Source organism: Juglans regia, chromosome 4, assembly GCF_001411555.2.
Source record: "Juglans regia cultivar Chandler chromosome 4, Walnut 2.0, whole genome shotgun sequence".
NCBI lineage: Eukaryota > Viridiplantae > Streptophyta > Magnoliopsida > Fagales > Juglandaceae > Juglans > Juglans regia.
In genome coordinates, this window is record NC_049904.1 from 27,990,445 (window position 1) to 28,011,639 (window position 21,195).

The window sequence follows — 21,195 nt, forward strand, 5'->3', positions numbered from 1 at the left end:
GATCAGGTTGCAGATCTATTCACCAAGGGTCAAACAGCTCCGAGATTCACTTTCTTAAGGTCCAAACTAATGGTGATTTTGCTCCCCATCACTTTGAGGGGGGGTGTTAGACCAAATATTCCTCAACCTTCCAAAAGTGCTTCTGCAACCAATCCTCTCCAGAATCAGTGTGAATCACAACCTTCCAAAACTGCTCCTGCAATTAATCTCCTCCAGAATCAGCATGCATCAGAACCTTAATTCCTTGATTTCCTCTTTTACGTGTATCTTGCTATTTTGTCTTGCTTTCCATCTTGTGTATTGCCATATTTAATTTCTGCCTTGTACGTTACTATGTTACCATGTTTAACTCTTGTAAAGATGTACTATTTAGATGAATATAGCAAAAGGAATAAGGCAAGTTGGCCTCCTCTGTTTTTATCCATACAGACCTTCGGTTTCTTACAGATAATTCATTCTTCAAATTTCAATTTTCTAAATAGTAACTAATTTAGTCAATTTCAATATTTAAAAACATAATTATTTTCTGTGGGTTCGACATCCGTTTTTTTTTAAAATACTTTACTATTTGTTACGATTATGTGCACTTGCAAATATATTTTTATGCGAACAAGCTTCTTCTTCCTCATGCTACAAAACCATTGCCAACATAATTAACAAGTCATTCATTGCCACCAACTTCATTTGTGACAACTCTTTTAGGACTTATATCTCAACTTCCCTCAAAAGTCAGGAACTTTGCTCAACTCCAGCAGTTTGACATCTCTTCAAATAAATTTCTAGAACCAATTACATCTTTTCTGTTCTCTCTACCTTCGATTCATAATGTTATTTTCGCCAAAACTCAACTAAGGGGGACTCTTCCTTTGAATATATCATGCAATGATAAGCTTAAGCTTGTAGACATTTCACACAACCACTTGACAGGAAAACTGTTATCTTGCTTGGCATCAAAGTCTTCAAACCTAACTGTATTCTACTCATGGAACTGTTTGTCTAGCTTCGGCTTAAGAGCTTTGACATGAGGATAGGGGAAGAGAGAGAGAGAGCGACCTGGGAAGGGGGAGGTACACGAGATTACCTACAAGCAAGTCTATTTTACACTTTCTAGAAAATTAGGTGTCAGACTTCTATTGGAGGGTGTAAATATGATGTTTAATTACATCGACTGGCCCCTAGCATCTCTCTTGTTGGAATATCTTGTGGCTTTGGTGTGATTGATGCCAAAATTTCTTGTGTCTTTATAATTTTTTTTTATAGTATAGAGATCGGTATCTCTTTAATATCAATTATAACAAATCTCAAAAGATTGAAAAAACAATCTCACTTCGAGAGTGAGAACCTCCAAAAAAAATAGAGAGAGAGATGAAAAACCTCAAATTATCACGTTATTTACCATCACTTCTCAAACTAAACTATCAAATTTAGTAATCACTTCCAAAATATCAAAAAATTAAAATGTGCCATTTTTCCTTAAAAAATCAAAATTATTCCTACAACTTTTCAAAAACACGACATACTCTTTCATATTAAAAAGTTTAAAGAAGCGAAATACGAAAAAAAAAAAAGTTACCAGACTAATGTTATTGTGGTGTGTTTTTTATTGTTTGATTTTTTATAAAGGGTATTTTATTTCTTATTAATAAGTTATGTGGCATTTTTTTTCCCCTGAAAACACTTTAATTTAAAAATATTGATCAATCATTTAAACTATTCCTCTTCTGATAATTTGACTCTTTTGATTAGGTACGTACTGTCTGATGGCAAGAGTACTTTTCTTGGATAGTATGAAGAGCGGTTGTATTCATCATCTCTACATTATATAAATATATATATATATATATATATTTATATATACACCACATTTGATCTGTTATTTTTATTTTTATTTTTATTTTTTATCTATTCTTACTAAACTAAAAGAAGTATGCATACTATTATCCATACACTACATATTTGATAAAGAAAAAAAATTAAAAAAATTATGTATGATGTATGGTATAGGGACGTGTGATTTGAGGGAGATTTTATTGAATTTTGTGAAGGTAGTCATGACCTGGATCCATTCAATATATAGTTGGATGTTCAAAATTATCTTTAGCAAAGTTTTTAAGATGGTATTATAAGAGAGAGACATAATGTCACTATCGAAAATAATTAAGGATGCAATACTCATGTTATCCGGGTAACCAATCTATGAGAACACTATATCATATATTTCTTAGAATTAATATAAGGTAGTTTTGACTTATAATTATTATTTTTTAAGGTTGTTACTCCCCCATTTTTCCTGGTTTATGTTTAATGAAAATTTTTATTTTTAAGTCAATGTATAAAGCATATCTAATAAAGTATTTATACGACAAATTTGATTTAAAAAATAATTTTAAAATTTTGAAACTTATAAATTAAATTATACGGCTATTTAAGTGATATGGATTATATATTTTACACATCGATTTAAAAATAGAATAACACTCGTTTAATTTCCCTTCATATATAGCTCGATATAATCACTTTATAACTTGAACATTCGGGTGGTTCTGTTAGAATCAAAACGGATAAGATCGAGGAGAGAGTCTCGTTCATCAAAATCCTCACCTGCTCGGCCAATAGTTTACTCCCTCATCTTTGGCCTAATTTGCCGATGCATGCAATCGTTTTGTACAGTAAAAATTCGACCACAACAGCTTTCTAGCTTGGAATTGTAATAAAACAAAAGTGTGTGTCATGTGTGTGTCTATTATAAATATATATATACATATATATAATAGGAAACGGCTGGCGGAGTGCGTTAGTTCCAGAGTGCACTTGATATAATGATTTAAATAAAAATAAATAAAAAAAGTCAGTAACTTATTTATTTAGGAAAATAAAATATAAAATTAAAAAAAGTCAAAAAATCAATATTAAAAAAAAAATCTAAACTTCAACAAAATATGAACATTGATTTGCATCCATATTAAATTATCTATTTACTCTCTATATAATAATAAAATATTATTAATCTTTTATTTAAAAAAATAAAACAAAAAGAAAGGAAAATGAGTACAATGTCAGAACAAAAATGACATAAAAAAGAGATGTCAATTTATGTGCGCCGCGGGGCTATTAAGGGCCTTTTGGTAAAACATGATCTTTCATTAAATTCTACAAGAGAGTTACACGTCAAATAGTCAAGAGTCTTAAGGACCTGTTAGTAAAACATGATCCTTCATTAAATTCTATAAGAGAGTTACACGTCAAATGATCAAGAATTTTAAAGGCCTTTTGATAAAACAAGACTTAATGGACTAAATGAAAAAATAACAAAAGTTAATAAAAAAATAACAAAAATTATTATTTATAGTTACTTAGCCACTTATTATAATAGAATAAATATAAATTTTCATTTTATTTATCTGAAAAATGAAAAGAGAAGTGAAAGTTCAATTTCGTATCCTCCATAACCTTTTGAAAGCCCATAATTATTATATGATTTGTGAAGGAAAGCTTCAGCTTCGTCGTCAGCCCAATTAATTAACTGTTTTTTGTACTTGATCTGCAAAGAAAACATTTAAGAAACAAGAACACAATGGCTGCCCACACACAGTAACATACATCATGTATATATGTACCGATCGAATTGGTCGTGTTGGTCAATTCCTGAATCCAGATCGTCCAAATTCTCTGTTTCATCATTTCCTGACCTACATGTGAAATTAATTACATATAATATCTTTATTTTTTTTTATTTTTTTATTTTTGAAGAAAAAGGGATGTGGGGGCACTAGGCCGACTATCTGATCAAAAAATATTGTCCTACCACAAAGTTTCTAATTTTTGGGGTGACTATCGTAACCAATCAGCATTTGACATGTCCTGATTTATTCATTCATGATTTTAATTCCAGATTGGTGATCTATATCCAGATGCTGTTGTTTTTGGTTGCATGATGGGAAGCTGTCTAATCAAGGCGCAATTATATATAAACAACAATAATAAAAGCTAATATTTGAAACGACAGGCGAAGACTACGTACGTACCAAGACTTGTAAACGTAAAATCTCCGGTACCGGTCGTGTGGTCCAATTTCTATAGTGGCCAAAATGCCAAAATGAGAAGACTACGTACCAAGACTTTGGTTTACGAGCTTTCACTTGATCTGTACTGATAATATATAATTGCAAGCTAGTCGTTTTCATGATGGAAACAAGACATGATAACTTGTACGTGACTTATATACATTACATTTGAAAGGTATTTACCGTCTCTAATAAAATAACCGTTCAAACCAATGTTGTGAATTTCGTATAGTACCAGCTGGTACGGTCGAAATTTTTTATACTAGTTATCCGGCCGGTACAGGTACTATATCTATTTTGTACCGGTTAAAATACCGGCCGTACAGGCCTCAATTTCAGCCGGTGTTTTTTTTTTTCAAACTACAAGTTTATTTTTTAATCCCTAATTCAGACTAGACTATTTATAATTTATATATATGTATTTATATATAATTTATTTATATATAGATTATTATTTTGAAATATAATTTTTATGTATAATTTATTTATATATCGACTATTCCGAAATGTTATCCCGAAACACTATCCCGAAATGGTACCGATACCGAAATATTTCGTTCCAGTGCCTTGATCGGTACGACGTCCGGTACGGTATTCAAAACATTGGTTCAAACATAAAAAAATATGTTTTAACAAAATAAAATAAATATTTGAACGGATATTATATATGTCTAACCAAAATCTGGCGCGTTAAGTGAGAAAACTTAGTGGATATTGACTTACCATTAGAACAACATACAATTAATAACATTCGAACATCAACATTAATCAATGTTTAAACAGATATTATATATATGATTGAAAGAGAAATTGGCGGATTAAGTATCTAAATTTAGAGGGAAATTGAGTTATCGTTCAAACATATTAATGTACCATTCGAACTAATAGGTTAGTCAATGTTCAAACTTAAAATATAAAGTTCGAACGGTAATTTATTACAGAAATATATCTGGCGGGAATAGATAAACGTTCGAATAATATATATTCCGTTTGAACGGTGACATTAATTAATTTAAAAAAAAATCAACTAAAGAATATATATATAATAGAAATCAACCATTAATTTAGAGAAAAAAAATCATTCATAATTAAATTAATTTTTCAAAACACAAAATATTGTCTATACAAAAAAAAAAAAAAAAAAAATACAAATAAAAGATATAGAGATGATCTTGTCTCTACTGACCCAACTCTTTGACGACATCCTTAACTGCAGCTAGGCATATCTCTAGATGTGTTAGCTGAGTATTAATCGTGACATGAGTTACATATATGGCATTAATCTTTGTACATAAGTAAGAGATGTTAGCATTATCTCTGTACGTAATTCAGAGATGACACTACATATGGATATCCGTACTCATTGCATCAATCACCTTTGATGTCTGTGCACAAATCTTTGCACGCACTATATTTGCAATCTCGTCATGAGTAGCAGTGCATAATGCCTTGGCCTGCGTGGATGTCTCATCGACCGATACTCCACAATCTGTCGGGTGTGCATCTCCTTGAGTATCGACCGGCTCTGGAATAGGAGCACGAAGACGAAGTCTCAAGTATCTCGTGCTTCATGATAAGGTGGATGAGTTGATCGATCTAATCAGCTCCTGGACACGCTCAGCAATATTTGGCAAGACCCTAGCATGTAACAGAAATCGTGTGATCAGATCCCAAAGGGCAATATATCCATCGTAATGTAGGAAGCCTTTGATCGAATTCTATTGAACATATTTTGCCTTTGAACGTCAAGTTTTTACCGTTCGAGCGTGATTCTGGGACGAAACTCAATTATCCCAAAAAAAATATTCCATTTGAATGCGATCGAACGGTTTTGTTCAAGTTCATCCCAAAAGATCATATTTTTTTGGATGAAATTGATAATTTCGTCCTAAAATATCTTCACTGTTATTGGAACGACCTTATGACGATTTTTTTCATCCCAATAAATATTTTAGGATGAAATCACAATTTTTGAGACGAAAATTTTCGTCTCAAAAAACCACTTCTGTTGTAGTTTTAATACTATGACTATCAAATATATCCACAAAATGTGTTAACTCATATATTTTTATTTTTTTTAATAGTAAAGGATGTTTAAAAACATCTTAAAGAAAAATAATAGAAAAATAAAAAAACTCATATTTATCCTCAATTGAAATATGAGTTTTTTTTTAGGATAAATATGAGTTTTTTTTATAGCCACATTTAATAGTCAGCCTAACATTGTCTTATATATAATATCTATTATATCCCCTACGTACCAATGCAGATAGCTATATATATCTCAGTTGAAAGATACTCGATCTGAAGTTTGACTATGATTTTACAAAGCACGTGTGCTAGATAGCTGCAGGAAGGTATATATCAGGCCCATATTACACGTAACTATGTCACATGACCTAGTCTGCACGTTCTGTATATGGCCTCGATCGACATGGCCAAGAAGTGAGCCTCAAAGGGAATAATAATACTTGCGCGTGGAAACATTACGTCAACACCATAATTAGAAAAGCCCAAAACCTACATCTTGGTCGACATACTGCATGGATAGATCACCAGGAACTTAGTAGTGTGTGGTTTACAAAGCATACAATTAATTAGCAAGTGTTGGTACGAGTTGAATGGTTCAACACGGTCAGTACCAGCCACTGAAGATTAACCTTAGGTTGCATTGGCCGGCTACAGCGTACATGCAGGGGACATCAAGTCTGTCTTGTGGAGCTACCTGCAGGCAGGGTTTGATTATAGAATGATCAAAAAGGTTCGATTTGAACGGTGGCGGCCGGCCTAGTGATCATGATCAACTAGTGCGATATATCATGAGATCAAGAAGTTTCAATTATTATTATAAGAAAAGAAAAAAAGTCATCGTACTTACGTACTTGTAGGATTATATATAATAATTAGTTGTTTAGATCGATGCATGTGATATTAAATCATTCTTACGATATATATATGGGAATTATTGTTTTTGACATATATAAGAATGATTTATCAACTCCAAGGACGGAACTCATCATGTACAAAACCAGATGTTCTATAATTCAAAACCTCGTATTAATTTACGCTCTTTAAGGCTATGATCGGACTAATTAGGAGATTTCCTTGAATAACTCAACGCGTATTTGCGACAAACTCATTTTCAGAAGTTTAAGCACGTTAATTAGTCGGGACTTTTGTGCATGCAAGACATTTGAATAGTCAGACAATTACTTAATCCATTAATGACGCAGTTACAACTTGTACCAAAAAAAAAAACAAAGCAAACAGCTAGCAAGACGCCATCATCATGTGATCAGGACACTAGCCTTTCTTTCTACAAAATCTCAGTGGCTTTGGGTTTAGTATAAAAGCGCACATATGTTATATGTTGAACAACATCCGATACTAATTATATTATCAAATTAAGTTTTCTACCTTTTCGATCTTTACGCGATGGCCACCCGAAAGCTTTTCTCAGTTTTATTCCTCCAGTTGATCATGTTTGTAGTTCTTCTTCTTGTTCTTAACCCCGCTTATGCGCATGAAAGTCTGAAAGTAGGGTTTTATGAAAAATCATGCCCAGAAGCCGAGGCCATTGTTAAGAAGGTTATGGTCGAAACCTTATCAAAAGCACCTACACTTGCTGCGCCTTTGATAAGAATGCATTTCCACGATTGTTTCGTTAGGGTACGTGCATGCATGATTAATACTACTGAAGGATGCTTGATGAGTTATTTCAGATTGCTTAATTTGAAGAATTATCTTTCCTTTCTAGATCGTTTTCATGATGCCTAGCTTTTAGATTGTTTTAACACATAAATTGGCTTGTTGTACGTACGTACAGGGTTGTGATGGGTCAGTATTGTTGAGGTCTTCAACAAATCAAGCAGAAAAAGATTTTGTTTCTAATCTAAACCTTCGGGGATTTCAAATTATCGATAGAGTCAAGTCTGCACTGGAAAAGGCATGTCCTGGTGTGGTTTCATGTGCTGACATCTTGGCTTTAGTAGCTAGAGATGCGACTGCTACGGTAATGATTAAACTTGATCTGCCTGCAATTAGTGTTGCTTTTGATTTAAGATCAATTACATGAAATTTTTGCATCATCTCAGATCAAGGGACCATCTTGGGAAGTCGAAACTGGACGAAAAGATGGAAGGGTTTCAAGCGAAATAGAGGCCCATGAGAATCTATTACCACCAACTGCCAACATTACCCGATTGATAAGAAGTTTTCAAGAAAGGGGGCTAAGCATAAAAGACCTTGCAGTTCTTTCAGGTACCATAACACCATGGATATGCATGCAACACTAAATTAAAATGATTTTTTTAGACAGAAAACAAAAAGTAATAGTGATCTAATGAATTCTTTTGATATTAATTCAGGTGCACACACTGTTGGGACGTCTCACTGTTACTCCTTCAACGACCGTCTCTACAACTTCACGGGAAAGGGTGATACTGACCCCAACATGGATCCTAATTATATAAAAAGATTGAAGAAAAAATGCAAGCCAGGTGATAATACCACACTCGTGGAAATGAACCCAGGAAACTTCAAAACATTTGATGAAGATTACTATACTCTTGTAGCTAAGAGAAGGGGTTTGTTCCAATCAGATGCAGCTCTCCTTGATAATGCCGAGACTAAATCGTATGTAAAACTTCAAGCTGCTACCGGTGGTTCTACTTTCTTTGATGACTTTGGAGTTTCAATGGTGAAAATGGGTAGGATTGGAGTTCTCACTGGCAAGGCTGGGGAAATCAGGAAACAATGCAGCAAAGTAAACAAGTAAATTATGTATTAAGAGACAAGGATCGATACCTACGAGCAGAGATCATTCTTCTTCATGGTTGTGATTCTGTACCTAATTTGCAGAATAAATTCTGGTTTGATGTGTTTTGCAGTCTTAAAATTGTGGGGTAGTATCAGTCAAAAGTTTGCTTTTTATTCATATAATGAATGCCTGGGAAGAAAATAATTAATTTCTGTGCCAGTTTCAGTTTTGCCTAGTCTATCCTAACTTGAACATCGTTTAGACAGAAGGATCGATCGGTGAACTATTTAACAATTTTATATGGTTCTGGACTAAGATTCATCAACGAGACATTGAAAACCAACTGATGTTTGGATTGTACACAATAGGAACTCTTTGAAGCAAGCAGAGAGCTCTTCGAATCAAACTGCACAAGTGTTTGAGCAAATTTGCACGATTAAGCAAGGGGAAATTCCCACTCACAAGATAGATAAACATACATTTCTTGCAGGTTCATGCCAACTACTCACAAGATAAACATACATTTTTAGTATTTTGGCGAACAAAGATACAAGAAGTAGAAAGCAGAACACAAGAAAAACACAACCGAATAAACAGAGGCACACCAAACATTAACATGGTGTGTCCCAAAAAAGCAAAGAAGACAATGTATATGTAAGAAAGGTGCACGATTCTCTGTCGAAGCAAGCTCAGGTTGAAATTGATGCATGGATGATGCAGCTTGATGGGCAATAGCCTCGAAGATCAAGATCCCTGCTCCATTTGCCAGGAAAAGAAAAATAGATCATGTACGTGCTCTGTGTTTTTATAATCTAAATAATTAAGTTTATCCATTTCTACCGGTTTACCTTTTAAAACAAGCTCTGATTAACCGTATATCAAAGCATATATGCAAGAGTCCTACAATATTCAGCATCTTGCCCCTTTATTTTCAGACAAATGGTGATGGAGATATAACAAATAACTAATGGTCTATTGGTGATGATCAACAGCCGCAAAAATTATCTCGTATCCCGAAAGTTTAAGAATAATTTTATATATAATTGTGAAGTGAGTAAACGTCGCATAATCGTTTTAAAAAATAGTAGAGTCCACTATTTAAAAAGAGAAAAGATATTTGCGATCGTGAATTGTGCAATCACCGCGTAATCGATTTGAAAAAAATGAATAAAACGTGAGATCCATATAAAAATAATTAATTTTTTAATAGTAGATCCCCATCTTTTTCAAAATAATTACTCTTTTTCAAAGTGATTATGCACTTCAAAGTTGTATGTAGAATTACTCATTAAAAAATTAATATTTTTCAATAGATCTCATGTTTTATTCATTTTTTTCAAAGTGATTATACGGTGTTTACACATTTCACGGTTGCAAATATATTTTCTCTTAATTATATAATGAACATAATTAGTTCCTACATGAAAAATAAAATTAATTCTACCATGACTTTACCCAAACCTATGACTAATATTGATATATTATACTTTAATCCAACTTCAAACAATAAGTAATTTAATGTAGAGTTATTTTATTTACAAATTGGTGTATAGAGTACACCGTCTACTTGATTACATATATGATACTATTTGATTTGTAAAATTTAGATTTTAAAACTTCTTTTTTAAATCAAATTATTTAGGATAATTGACGCGTTGTTAAGTGTGTTATAATTTACACCGACTTGTAAATAGAATTTTTGTATAATAAAAATTTAAAAAAAAAATGTATATTAATGCAAAGCCAAACATGATGGTACGTTGGAAATGTATAATATAGTATAATGAGAAGTGCTAAAGTCATAAAGGAATTACACAAAAATAATTACATAAATTGATATGATTTTATGTATGTTTTATAATAAAAATAACTTTACAATCTGATAAACTACATCAAATCATATTAATTTATGGGATTATTTTTATATAATCACTTTGTGACTAGATTATTTATATAATATAATTCTCTTACGTGCTAATGATATTAAATGTAGGGGGGATCGAGCAAGTTGCATACATACGTTACCCATTGGTAGAACATGGACCACCCTATTATTCCTTCCTTTCACCGTGCAAAAGAACCTGAGCTCTCCCACGTAAACCCTTTCTTTCTCTTTTCCGTCACTTCAATTTCCTACATAAACATGAACCCCGCCCGGCCTTTCGAGACCACCTCTGTTCATCGACATTTCCATAAGAATAAGTCTTCGATTTCTCTCCCCTGCAAAAGAGAATGCATAGTTCTGGCCAGCTACCCGTCCAATCCAACCGAGACTCCCGACCCATAAAGCGCCACCAAACCGCCCGTAAAATCGTCCACCGGGTCCGGGATAGCCTCACCACTCGTGTCTCCAAGTTGGTCTGCGCCATTTTCTTGGCATTTCTACTGGTTGTAGGCCTGATCACATTCGTACTCTGGCTAAGCCTGCGCCCGCACCGACCGAGGTTCCATATCCACGAGTTTTCGGTTCCCGAAGCAACTAATGCCCGGGTATCTTTCAACGTGACGATCCGGAACCCGAACCTGAGCATCGGGATCTACTATGATTCCATGAACGGGACAGTCTACTACAAGGATCAAAAATTCGCGTGGAAGCAGTTGCTGTTTCCATTTTACCAGAAGCCGAAGAACACGACGGTGGTGGTAGACGAGCTGAGTGGGTCGGCATTGACTGTGAACGATCAGCGTTGGACGGAGTTGAAGAAGGAATTTCGTGCGGCTGGGATGGTGCCGTTGCGTCTAGAAATAACGTCGAACATCCGATTTAAGATCTCCACGTGGCAAAGCAAACGCCATCAGGCCCACGCCAACTGTGATGTTTCGTTGGGCACTGACGGCGTTCTCTTGCCAACTTATATAGGCAAGAGATGCCCCGTCTACTTCACTTGATCAGAGGCATCGATCTTGCATTTTTTATCTCTCTCTCTTTTTTTTCCCTGCTTACGAATTATCATATTTAATTCATGTCAAAAGTTTGTATGATCACTTTATTCATCTAATGTCTCCCTTCTATTTAAAGAACAATACATTGATGTACATTGTCTTAGAATATTTATAATCCTAAGTAAAACAAAACTACCTGATTAATTAATTATAGATTATTTTTTTTTTAAGAAGAGGACGATACTTAATTTTATAGATAGTTCTCACTTTTGACGGAAAAAAAGCGTAGTTATAACTAGACACTTAAAAATTACGTAAAAATATACATAGAAACCAAAATCTAGGCTACAAGACCAAAACCAAATAGCTCACTCATGTATTTAATTAATACATGAGGGAGCTATTGTACGTTGCCTTGATTAATTAAAATTAGATGGAGAAAACATTTCTATGGAAAACGCTTACAACCTGGAAAAAATCTACACAACCTACCATCTTCCACACACTATATATTTTTTAAATTTTATTATTGTTTTCTTTCATCAAATTTTTAATATATGAATAATAAATAAAAAAATAAAATTATTTTAAAAAGAATAAACTCAAAAAAAATATTAAAAAAATATTAAAAAATATAAAGATTTAAAAAAAATGTGGTGTGTGGAGGTTGAGGAGGTTGTGTAGCATTGCTCTACAACCTGAGAGTCTATGAGAGAACACATGATCATGACTATGGTACTAAAGTTGTTACTATTCTCTTCAAAGTTCAAACTATCACCCCTTTTATAATTGATCCCCTTCTTTAGATCATCCAATCACTTAAACTTGTGTCACATGAATATTTACGTCAATTTTAAATGACTGGATCTTAACGATGGAGTAAATTATAATTAATTAGGTAATTTCAGGTTTGAAATATGATAATTTTGATATTTTGGTGGCCATAATAGAAAATGGAAAATAATTACAAGGGCGGGTAAAGTAAGATCATTTTCCTAAAGTGAAGGTGGGAGAAACCAAGTGCTAGTGATCTTTTGAATCCTTCTTTAATTTCATATGCTTTTTGAGGTCTACAACCGTGTTCTTTGTGGCATATAAGATCCATGAAAAAGGTATTCTTAAAGGACGTCTTCGGGGCTAAGAAATCTTGATGATCTACATACATATTGTTCTTTACGTACGTTCTTAATGGTGAAGTACTGACACACGTACAGCTAGATCATGTGAACACGATGGACTGTGCATGGTGACTTAAAAGGTTTAGCTTTCCACAAAAAGACCCCATTTTTTATTTCAAAAATGATGGAAAAGTGTAAGAAATGAGGTTTTGTGACTTGTCTTATGGAAAGAAGGTCTTTGATTAGTGAACAAGAAAACAGTAGTACAAATCGTTTTGCTCTTCATATATATAATGTTAGTTATGTGGAGTAAAATTACATCCCAAATGTTCAATGATCAGTTTTCTTCAGAGTAGCGTATTTCTATTTTTTCCCCAGTATGGCTGGTCTCGAAGAACACGACTCTAATGAATCTCGAGTACCCCTTCTGCTCGATGATTACTCGGAATCTGAATCTTCTCTATGCTGCTTTTTTCTTCAAGTTTTAATCGTTCTGGGATTTTTCTCAGTGGTAATATGGGTAAGCGTAACTCCAAAGAGTCCCATTTACCTCATCACCAACGCCTACATTCCAGCCTTGGATGCTAGGAATAATTCTACATCAAATCACAGCCATAATACCTCATTTTTCTTGAATCTCGAGTTCTTCAACCCCAACAAAAAGATGAGCATCTTCTACAGTGACATCTGCATAACCTTGTACTACAGTACTAGTAGTACTGATGCTGATCATCTCATAGGCTCCAGCTCTCTGCCTGGTTTCTATCAAGGATACAAAGAGACCACACCGTATGAAGTGGTTGTGAATGCTGACCAACAATTATGGAAAGGGAATAATATTACCAACGGGACAAAAGAGTTTAAGGTTTGCATGGAGAATGATGTCAAGTATAAGATAGTCGGATTAATCAAGGTAAAGCATCAGTACCGGATATACAAGGAAGCTTATGTGGCAGTCGATTCAAATGGGAAGATGATAGGAGAGAAGAATATAAAGCTTCACCACACGTCCAAGATGACCAAACGTCATTGAAATTAAGGTTTTTTTTTTTTTTTTTTTTTTGGTATTGTAAATTTGTAGGACTCAAGCTTGCTTCTTCTTCTTTTTTTTTTGAAAATTGTTACAGATATAAAAAGATTACACAAAATAAACTTACAAACTAATGTGGTTTTATAGATTCGTGAGATCTACTTTATAATAAAAGTAATTTTACAATTTGACGTACTACGTGAAGACACATTAGTTTGTAAGTTTATTTTTGTGTAATTCTTTTATGACTAAGATATTTTTCTTATATTTTTCTTGATCTACGTGTTGTCGTCTATTTTGTTCAACTGATTTGACATTTGTGTAAGCAGAAAGTCAGAGAGCAGCCATTCTTGCATGCATGTTTAAATTTTCCACCAGAGTTACGATCTCACTTCAAATAACAGCTAATTGTTTCAAAATTTTAATTATTATATATCTTAGTACCTTGTTACATAAATAGCATCTTATGCCCATAACAATCCAGTTATTAGGTCCAAACTATATTTGAAGAATTACATGAGATTCATTCAGCCTATACTCAATCCGTCAATATGAAGTATTACAAATCCATTATTATATATAAGATCGATGTTTCATAGGGGTCCCCACTGATCTCTACTACTCTGATTCTCCCATTCCTTCAGTGCCATATATATGATGTATGCATGACAGAAAAGGTAGACGTTCCACATCATGCATATATATAGTTTCTTTCATGCCAAGCATATATATATATATATATATATATATATCATATATATATATATATATATATATGTGAGTGAAGGCTGATTACGCGCAAGAGAAAGCAGGAATTTAAAGCAAGCATGCAACCCAGAAGAAAAGAATAATTCCTTCACTAATGTTCTTTCTTAATTAATTTCTTCTCTTACGAACAAACGTCAGTGCCTGCAGCACCATTTTATATTGAATTCTGAAATGAGATCAAGTACTGATTTCACTGTGCGATCTAAGATATATGCAAAATCAATCATTTTTATAAAATCCCGAATTATTCCAAAAATTTAAACCGATAGAAAAAAAAGTAGATTTAATAATTTATATTATAATCTTAACAATTTTCTTTGGGCGAGATTCTTAACTCTTAAATGTCTAAACCTGTAATCCAGCCCAAGCTCCACTAAAGCCCTATCATCAGGGAGCTAAAGGGGAGAAGAGAAAAGAGATAAAGGTCAGGAAAAAGGAGCAGAAAGAGAGAGGAAAGTTAGACACGTAAACTTGTGTATCTTTATTTCTATTTATATTTTTTGTACTTATTTTTTATTTATTGCTATGAATGTATATACGGACACTTACCAACGCTCGAGACAGCATCGTGGACTTCAAATCACCTCATCTAATTTTGGGCTATCTCAATGGGCCGTTCCGGCCTGTTCCATTTTTTGATATTAATAAAACCGGTTATCCAATCAATAAAACTTTTTTTTGACTAGCCATTGAAGGATGCATGTTGGTGTCAACAACCCAGAAGGAATTACATAAACATAGACATATGGGTTCGGAGGTAGAATAATGTTAATTTGTATTTCTGTCGGTGACATCTACCACCCAGAAGTTGCGTAACGGGGAAGACAATTGAAAAATTCTATTCAACAGTTCTACATTACAATTTATTAAAATTAAATTAAAAGATAAAAAAATAAAGATTCACAATCAAATCTATGTACATGACTTGTTGCCTCAACATTATTGCAGTTGAATATATATATATATATATATATATATATATATATCTATCTCTATTATATAAGAGCCTATCTCAAATGAACAGTAATAAACAGTACTTTTCTTGTTTTTCCGTGTAACACATATACTGCTTTTTATATTTTGTGTCCGTAAATATCTTTTTATTATTTTAATATCTTTTTATATATAGATGTATCAGTATATATTATTTTAATTATGAAAAAGGATGAATTGCGTCAGTAAATGCTTCTATCAGTATAAAATGTCAGTAATTTTATATTCTCGGTATAAATTTTTTTATTATCTTCTTTTGTCAGTATATCATTTTAATTATGAAGAAAATTACTTGTGTCAGAATATATTTTAATTATGAGAAAAAAATTAATTTTATTAGAAATCTCTACACGCTTGTGTCAGTAGAAAGAACAGTAGAAAGAAATTGCTTGTGTCAGTAGGAAAAAATTGCTTGTGTCAGTAGGTTGAATCAATACATGAATATAGATAATTATACCGATTTACATATTTAAATAATTAAAAATGATAATAAAAAAGAAAAAATCGCCACAAAAGAAGGAAAGATTAAAAAAATATTGTAAAACAATCGGTCAAAATCTTCTGCCAAGACAAATATATTTGTCTCATACTCCAAATTGAGCTTTCCTACAAAATAAAATAAAATAAAATAAAATATATGTCAAATTTTTAATTTAAAAAAATACAACTGAGTGAATAAAAAAAACTGTAAAAAAAAACATGTGCCGAACAAAAAATCCATATGCATACTTCATTTCAAGTCTTTTTCTCCCTATCTGATTTGGAAGATTTTCTTTTTATCTCTGATTTGATGTTTGATTTGATTGGTTTTACGGCTTTTACTTACTTTACAGCAGTCTGATGGGTGATATGGGTGATAGATAAGAGGTCTGGAAAGAGGACGCCTAGAAAGAGAGGGAACATACTTTAAAAGATGATGTTGTGTTCTTCTTTAGGAGAGTTCCTATTTTCATAGTGTTTTTTGTTTGGTTCCAGATATTGTTCCTCACTACAAGTAATTTTCTAAAAAATCCTGTATTTTTTACTTCTTCTCTAATACTCCATTTTTTTCTTTTACGTACTGATCATCTTTTCAGCTTCTTTACCGTCTCTTCTCTTATCCTCTATTTTTTTCCTTTTGCTGATTTTTTGATCAGCTTCTTTACCGTCTCTTCTCTTATCCTCTATTTTTTTCCTTTTGCTGATTTTTACTGATGATTTCTTCTACTGATGATTTATTTTCAGCTTCTTTCCCAATTCTTCTAAGGTGTTCTTACCAGCAGATTTCAAAAACTAAAATTTTCTGATGTTTGATCATTATAAGTGCATGATTGTTTAGTGTAATATTTTCTGTTAGTTATTTAGAGTAAATATTTTTTTACTTCCATGTTTTTTGTTCATTGGTTACTGCCATGCTTAGTATTTTCTTTGGGTTACTGATTTGTTTTCAGGTCTTGTTGATTGAAAACTTTAGTGCTGGACATTTCTGATTCTTATCTTTGTAAGTGTATAATATTTTTATTTTGTATTTATTTTCCCCCTTTTTCATTTATTGTTTTTCTCTTTCTCGCTTTGTTGATATTTTGTTGGAGAAAACTATTGTATTCAAACAGAATATACAATAATAGAGATAAAGAAAAGCCTTCAAAAAATCATATGTTGTATTTTTTATTCTATTTTTAATTTATTATTTTTCTGTTTGATACTGTGTTTCTAGCTTTGTTAGTCTTGTGTTTAAAGACACTATACCATGTTCAAAAAACCAAACACAATATTAAATATACATAACCGAAAAGAAACTGTGAATGCACTTCAAAAAAAATTGGCAGACAAGTAAAAATAAAAGAAATGCATCTGAAAGCCCTATCTACAAAAGAGGTTATGTAATAATCTTATTTACAAGAGGTAACCTTATTTACAATATATAGTGAGAAATCAAACAAAAATTATTACAAAAATACAAACAAAAAAAAAATACTTTAGAGCAAACTGGTTTGGTTCAAACCCAACACTTAACAGAAGAAAAAAATCCACACAGTAACCAATCTACAGAAACCAACACCATAAATAGCTAGGCATGAGAGAAGAAAAAAAACATCCATTCAGCATCCAATAAACGTGATCTGGAAAGAACAGCTTAAACAAGTTATTTCCTTGTTTAATACAGAATGCAGAATTGTCAAGCTATCTACATTTAGGGGAATTAAAACTACAAAATTGTCAAGCTATTTACATTTAGGAGAATTAAGATTTCAACAGGTTTGTATAAACGTACTTTCAAATAGTTTTTCAGTAATTTAACCTAAATGAAGTGACGGCTAAACAAGTATAAAAAAAGTGAAGATTCCCAAAAGGCAATCTTGTTCCAAAGTGTATATTCAAGAAATAAGATAGCAAATTGTATAAAATGGAAAAAATTAAATATAAAACTAATAATGCTGTACTTTACCTCATCTCTGGGGGAACAAACTGCAAGCAAAGGCTTGATGAATACTCTGCTTGGCCCCGTTGCTAACCAAAACCTGATCAGGCGTGTAAGAGATCACACTCTCCTCTGCACAAACCCAATTGTCCGTTAGACTACCCCAACTCAGAAAATGAACCCAATCCCATCAACGTGACCAATTACAAAAAAAAAAAAAAAGTTAAAAAATTCTTTCAGATCTACTCAAATATATAAGGAATGAAAAGGGTTTCTTCATTCTCTAACACCGAAAAAAAAATAATCTCCACATATGAAAAACAAAATAACCCTATAGGAAAGCACAACAAAATTAGTGAAAGAAAAAAAATAAAGATCAAGCGAAAAAAAAAATAACACTAAGATCAGAACAAGATCTCTTCAAATATATGAAGATCTGTTTAGATTACAACAAAAAAAGTTGGAAAAAAAATTCTTTTAGATCTACTGAAGAAAAAAAATCTTTCAAGTAGATCTGTAAGTAAAGGGTTTCTTCATTTGCCTACACCGAAAAAAAAATAATCTCCACATATATGAAAAACAAAATAACCCGATAGTAAAGCACAAAAAAATAAGTGAAAGAGAAAAAAAAATAAAGATCAAGAGAAAAAAAATAATAAGAACACTAAGATCTGAAAATAGATCTATAGAAAATAAGAACAGCTTGAACAGCTTTAAAGATGTTCGGATCTATAGAAAATATATCAATAAAACGAGTTAAAAAAATCTACTTGATCTTTAGAACATTTATGATCTGAAAATAATAAGAACACTTGATGTTTCACATCTTTAAAGCTGTTAAGATCTATAGAAAAAAAATATAAATAAAACGTGTTAAAAAAATCCAGATCAACTTAGATCTGTAGGAAATATCTCTTTATTTACCTGCAGATCCACGATGGAAACAAAAATATAGACAGCTGCAAAGAGCAAATGTGGCCAAAAATATGAGAAGTGAGAGTGGGCTTACGGGAGGTAGATAGAGAGATAGAGACGGGAATATGAAGAAAAGTAAGAAAAAGAAAGAAAGAAGAAAGAGTGAGCGAGAGTGAGGGAGATGAGAAGATTATTTAATAGAAATCGAGAGAGATATCAGATAGCAAGAAATATATGAGAGAAGGAGAAGAATAAAAGTGAAAAAAAGAAATAAAAGAATGCGAGTGAGAGTGAGAGAGAGAGAGAGAGAGGGAAAAGGATGTAGAAGATATGCTTAATGCCTGAATATGTTATAAATATTTTTTATGAATTGTACTTGTTAAAGTCATGGAAAATACTACTATGCCCACTCAATTTGACACCTCTATTTGACCACTTATCTTTTTTTATTTTTTTATTATTATTTTTTTTTACTTAATGATTAAAGAAGTGATTTTAAATGTATTGATGTATTTTTTTTATTTTTTAAATGTAGTCAAGAAGGGGCGGCAGAGTAGCCGCACCCTAAAGTCATTTCCCACCTAAACATTAGATTGTGTTTGGATGTTGAAGTGAGTTGAGTTGAGATGATAAAATATTGTTAGAATATTATTTTTAATATTATTATTATTTTGAAATTTGAAAAAGTTGAATTGTTTATTATATTTTATGTTAAAATTTAAAAAAGTTGTAATGATGAGTTGAGATGAGTTGAGATGAGTTTAAGTTCCAAACGCACCCATGTCAGCCATTACTTCTTGTTTGTCACGTGATATGTACTTAAAGTCATTTCCCGCCTAAATAATATGTCGGTCATTACTTCTTGTGAATATATACTTGTTTGATTTCTCTTTCACTAATAATACATGTCATTTTATGTCGGTCATTGCTTGTCACGTGATTTTATTTATTTAACTGGTATAATTATCGTCCAACTTGTTAATTGTAATTCTCATGATAATAATATTATATTATTATTAATTAATTTAAAAATTAAAGTGTGTCTTCAGTCAATCTCATCTAACTGATACCATTAATAAAAACAGCAATAGTGATAACTCCAAATCATTATAATTGAATGGTGGGAAGTAATTTGTGTTAGAATCAAATCAACGAAAAATAAATATTATAGTGTTTAAATAACGCCTCATTAGAATTTAAAACTCACCTTAACTCATCTCAATTAATTTCATTTTATTGATATAAATTTATATATAAAATATAATAAACAATTCAATTTTTTTAAATCTTAAAATAATTTTTTATAAAATATATTAAAAAATAGATAAATATAAAATTTACATAAAAAAAATTATTTTTTAATTATAAACTCATTCTTTTTTTAAAAAGGTACGTTGAGGTTCATATCACATAGTCCAGTGAGTTAAGAAGCATCATGATTATGCTTGTCACGTGATTTTATTTATTTAACCGGTATAGTTAATCTTAAATCTATTATGGTTTTAAAAAAAATATATATAGTTACAATGTATTTTAAATTATTTAGTTTGAATAATATTATATATATATTAGATTGACACAAAAACCCAAGTCCAACGGTGAAGATTTAAAATTCTTAATTTATTTAGTTTGCTAGATTTCACATTTTTTCCTATATGTCTTAATTTATTGATTGAAATAAACTTTTTTATTGAATATATATTATTTTTTTAAAATAATTATTTCACCCAACTAGGCAAACGTGCTTTGCACGTTATTTTGACCTAGTATATATATATACTAGTAAGTGCAGAACGTGCAATGCACGCGAACCCAATTGTAAAAATATGAGAATTATTATTAATAAATATAATTATGATATGTAATAAGTGTTAATATTGGATAAATTTATAGATATGATAGCAAATTAGATCTTACTTGACTACCTATCATTTCACAATGAATAATAAAATGAGAATTTAAATTTATACAAAGTTCAAACAAGTAGTAGATTTATACAAGTTAAAGTAACCCTAATAAAAAGTTAAGAGAAGTGACAGATCCATACAAGTTTGGTGGATAAGCAAACTATAGGAATTTAAGTAACAGCTTTGTCAACCAATGGTATAAGTTATGTTAGTGTTTTATCTCGTTATATAATTACAATACTGGAAAATTTGATGAGAATAGAAAAAATAAATAAAAAATAGGCCACATAGGAATTGTATTTTTGAACTCTCTAAATCATGCTATATTGAAAATAATAGAATAAGTAGGATTATGTG

The 21,195-nt window shown here is 31.7% G+C and overlaps 3 protein-coding genes and 1 long non-coding RNA gene across 5 annotated transcripts; 3 read left to right on the plus strand and 1 right to left on the minus strand.

Moving 5' to 3' along the window:
* The first annotated feature begins 7,431 nt into the window (after positions 1–7,431).
* LOC108979327 (peroxidase 27-like) lies at positions 7,432–9,042 on the plus strand. The gene is made up of 4 exons (XM_035689635.1): positions 7,432–7,733; positions 7,891–8,076; positions 8,159–8,324; positions 8,432–9,042. The coding sequence occupies exons 1-4, from the start codon at positions 7,500–7,502 to the stop codon at positions 8,839–8,841; spliced, it is 996 nt and encodes a 331-aa protein (XP_035545528.1). The 5' UTR covers positions 7,432–7,499; the 3' UTR covers positions 8,842–9,042.
* A 1,768-nt stretch (positions 9,043–10,810) lies between these two features.
* LOC108979329 (NDR1/HIN1-like protein 2) lies at positions 10,811–11,855 on the plus strand. Its single transcript, XM_018949986.2, has one exon. It carries the CDS (start codon positions 11,056–11,058, stop codon positions 11,710–11,712), a length of 657 nt encoding a protein of 218 aa, XP_018805531.1. The 5' UTR covers positions 10,811–11,055; the 3' UTR covers positions 11,713–11,855.
* Positions 11,856–13,203: 1,348 nt separating this feature from the next.
* On the plus strand, positions 13,204–13,857 carry LOC109007231 (protein NDR1-like). The gene has a single exon (XM_018986820.2). It carries the CDS (start codon positions 13,204–13,206, stop codon positions 13,855–13,857), a length of 654 nt encoding a protein of 217 aa, XP_018842365.1.
* Positions 13,858–16,009: 2,152 nt separating this feature from the next.
* Positions 16,010–19,222, minus strand: LOC109015087. 2 transcript variants are annotated; one of them, XR_001999833.2, is made up of 3 exons: positions 18,941–19,222; positions 18,044–18,148; positions 16,010–16,221 (listed from the first exon to the last, which is right to left on the minus strand). It is a non-coding gene; the product is annotated as an uncharacterized LOC109015087 (long non-coding RNA). The 2 variants fall into 2 exon arrangements; XR_001999834.2 differs by lacking the exon at positions 16,010–16,221 and adding an exon at positions 17,390–17,717.
* Positions 19,223–21,195: the final 1,973 nt, after the last annotated feature.

What these genes read in the sequence shown, in the direction of transcription:
- LOC108979327 (XM_035689635.1), top strand. Translation starts at nt 7,500, where the DNA reads ATGGCCACCCGAAAGCTTTTCTCAGTTTTATTCCTCCAGTTGATCATG. An exon ending in TCCACGATTGTTTCGTTAGG is followed by an intron (nt 7,734 to 7,890) that starts GTACGTGCATGC and finishes ACGTACGTACAG; the next exon opens with GGTTGTGATGGGTCAGTATT. An exon ending in CTAGAGATGCGACTGCTACG is followed by an intron (nt 8,077 to 8,158) that starts GTAATGATTAAA and finishes GCATCATCTCAG; the next exon opens with ATCAAGGGACCATCTTGGGA.
- LOC108979329 (XM_018949986.2), top strand. Translation starts at nt 11,056, where the DNA reads ATGCATAGTTCTGGCCAGCTACCCGTCCAATCCAACCGAGACTCCCGA.
- LOC109007231 (XM_018986820.2), top strand. Translation starts at nt 13,204, where the DNA reads ATGGCTGGTCTCGAAGAACACGACTCTAATGAATCTCGAGTACCCCTT.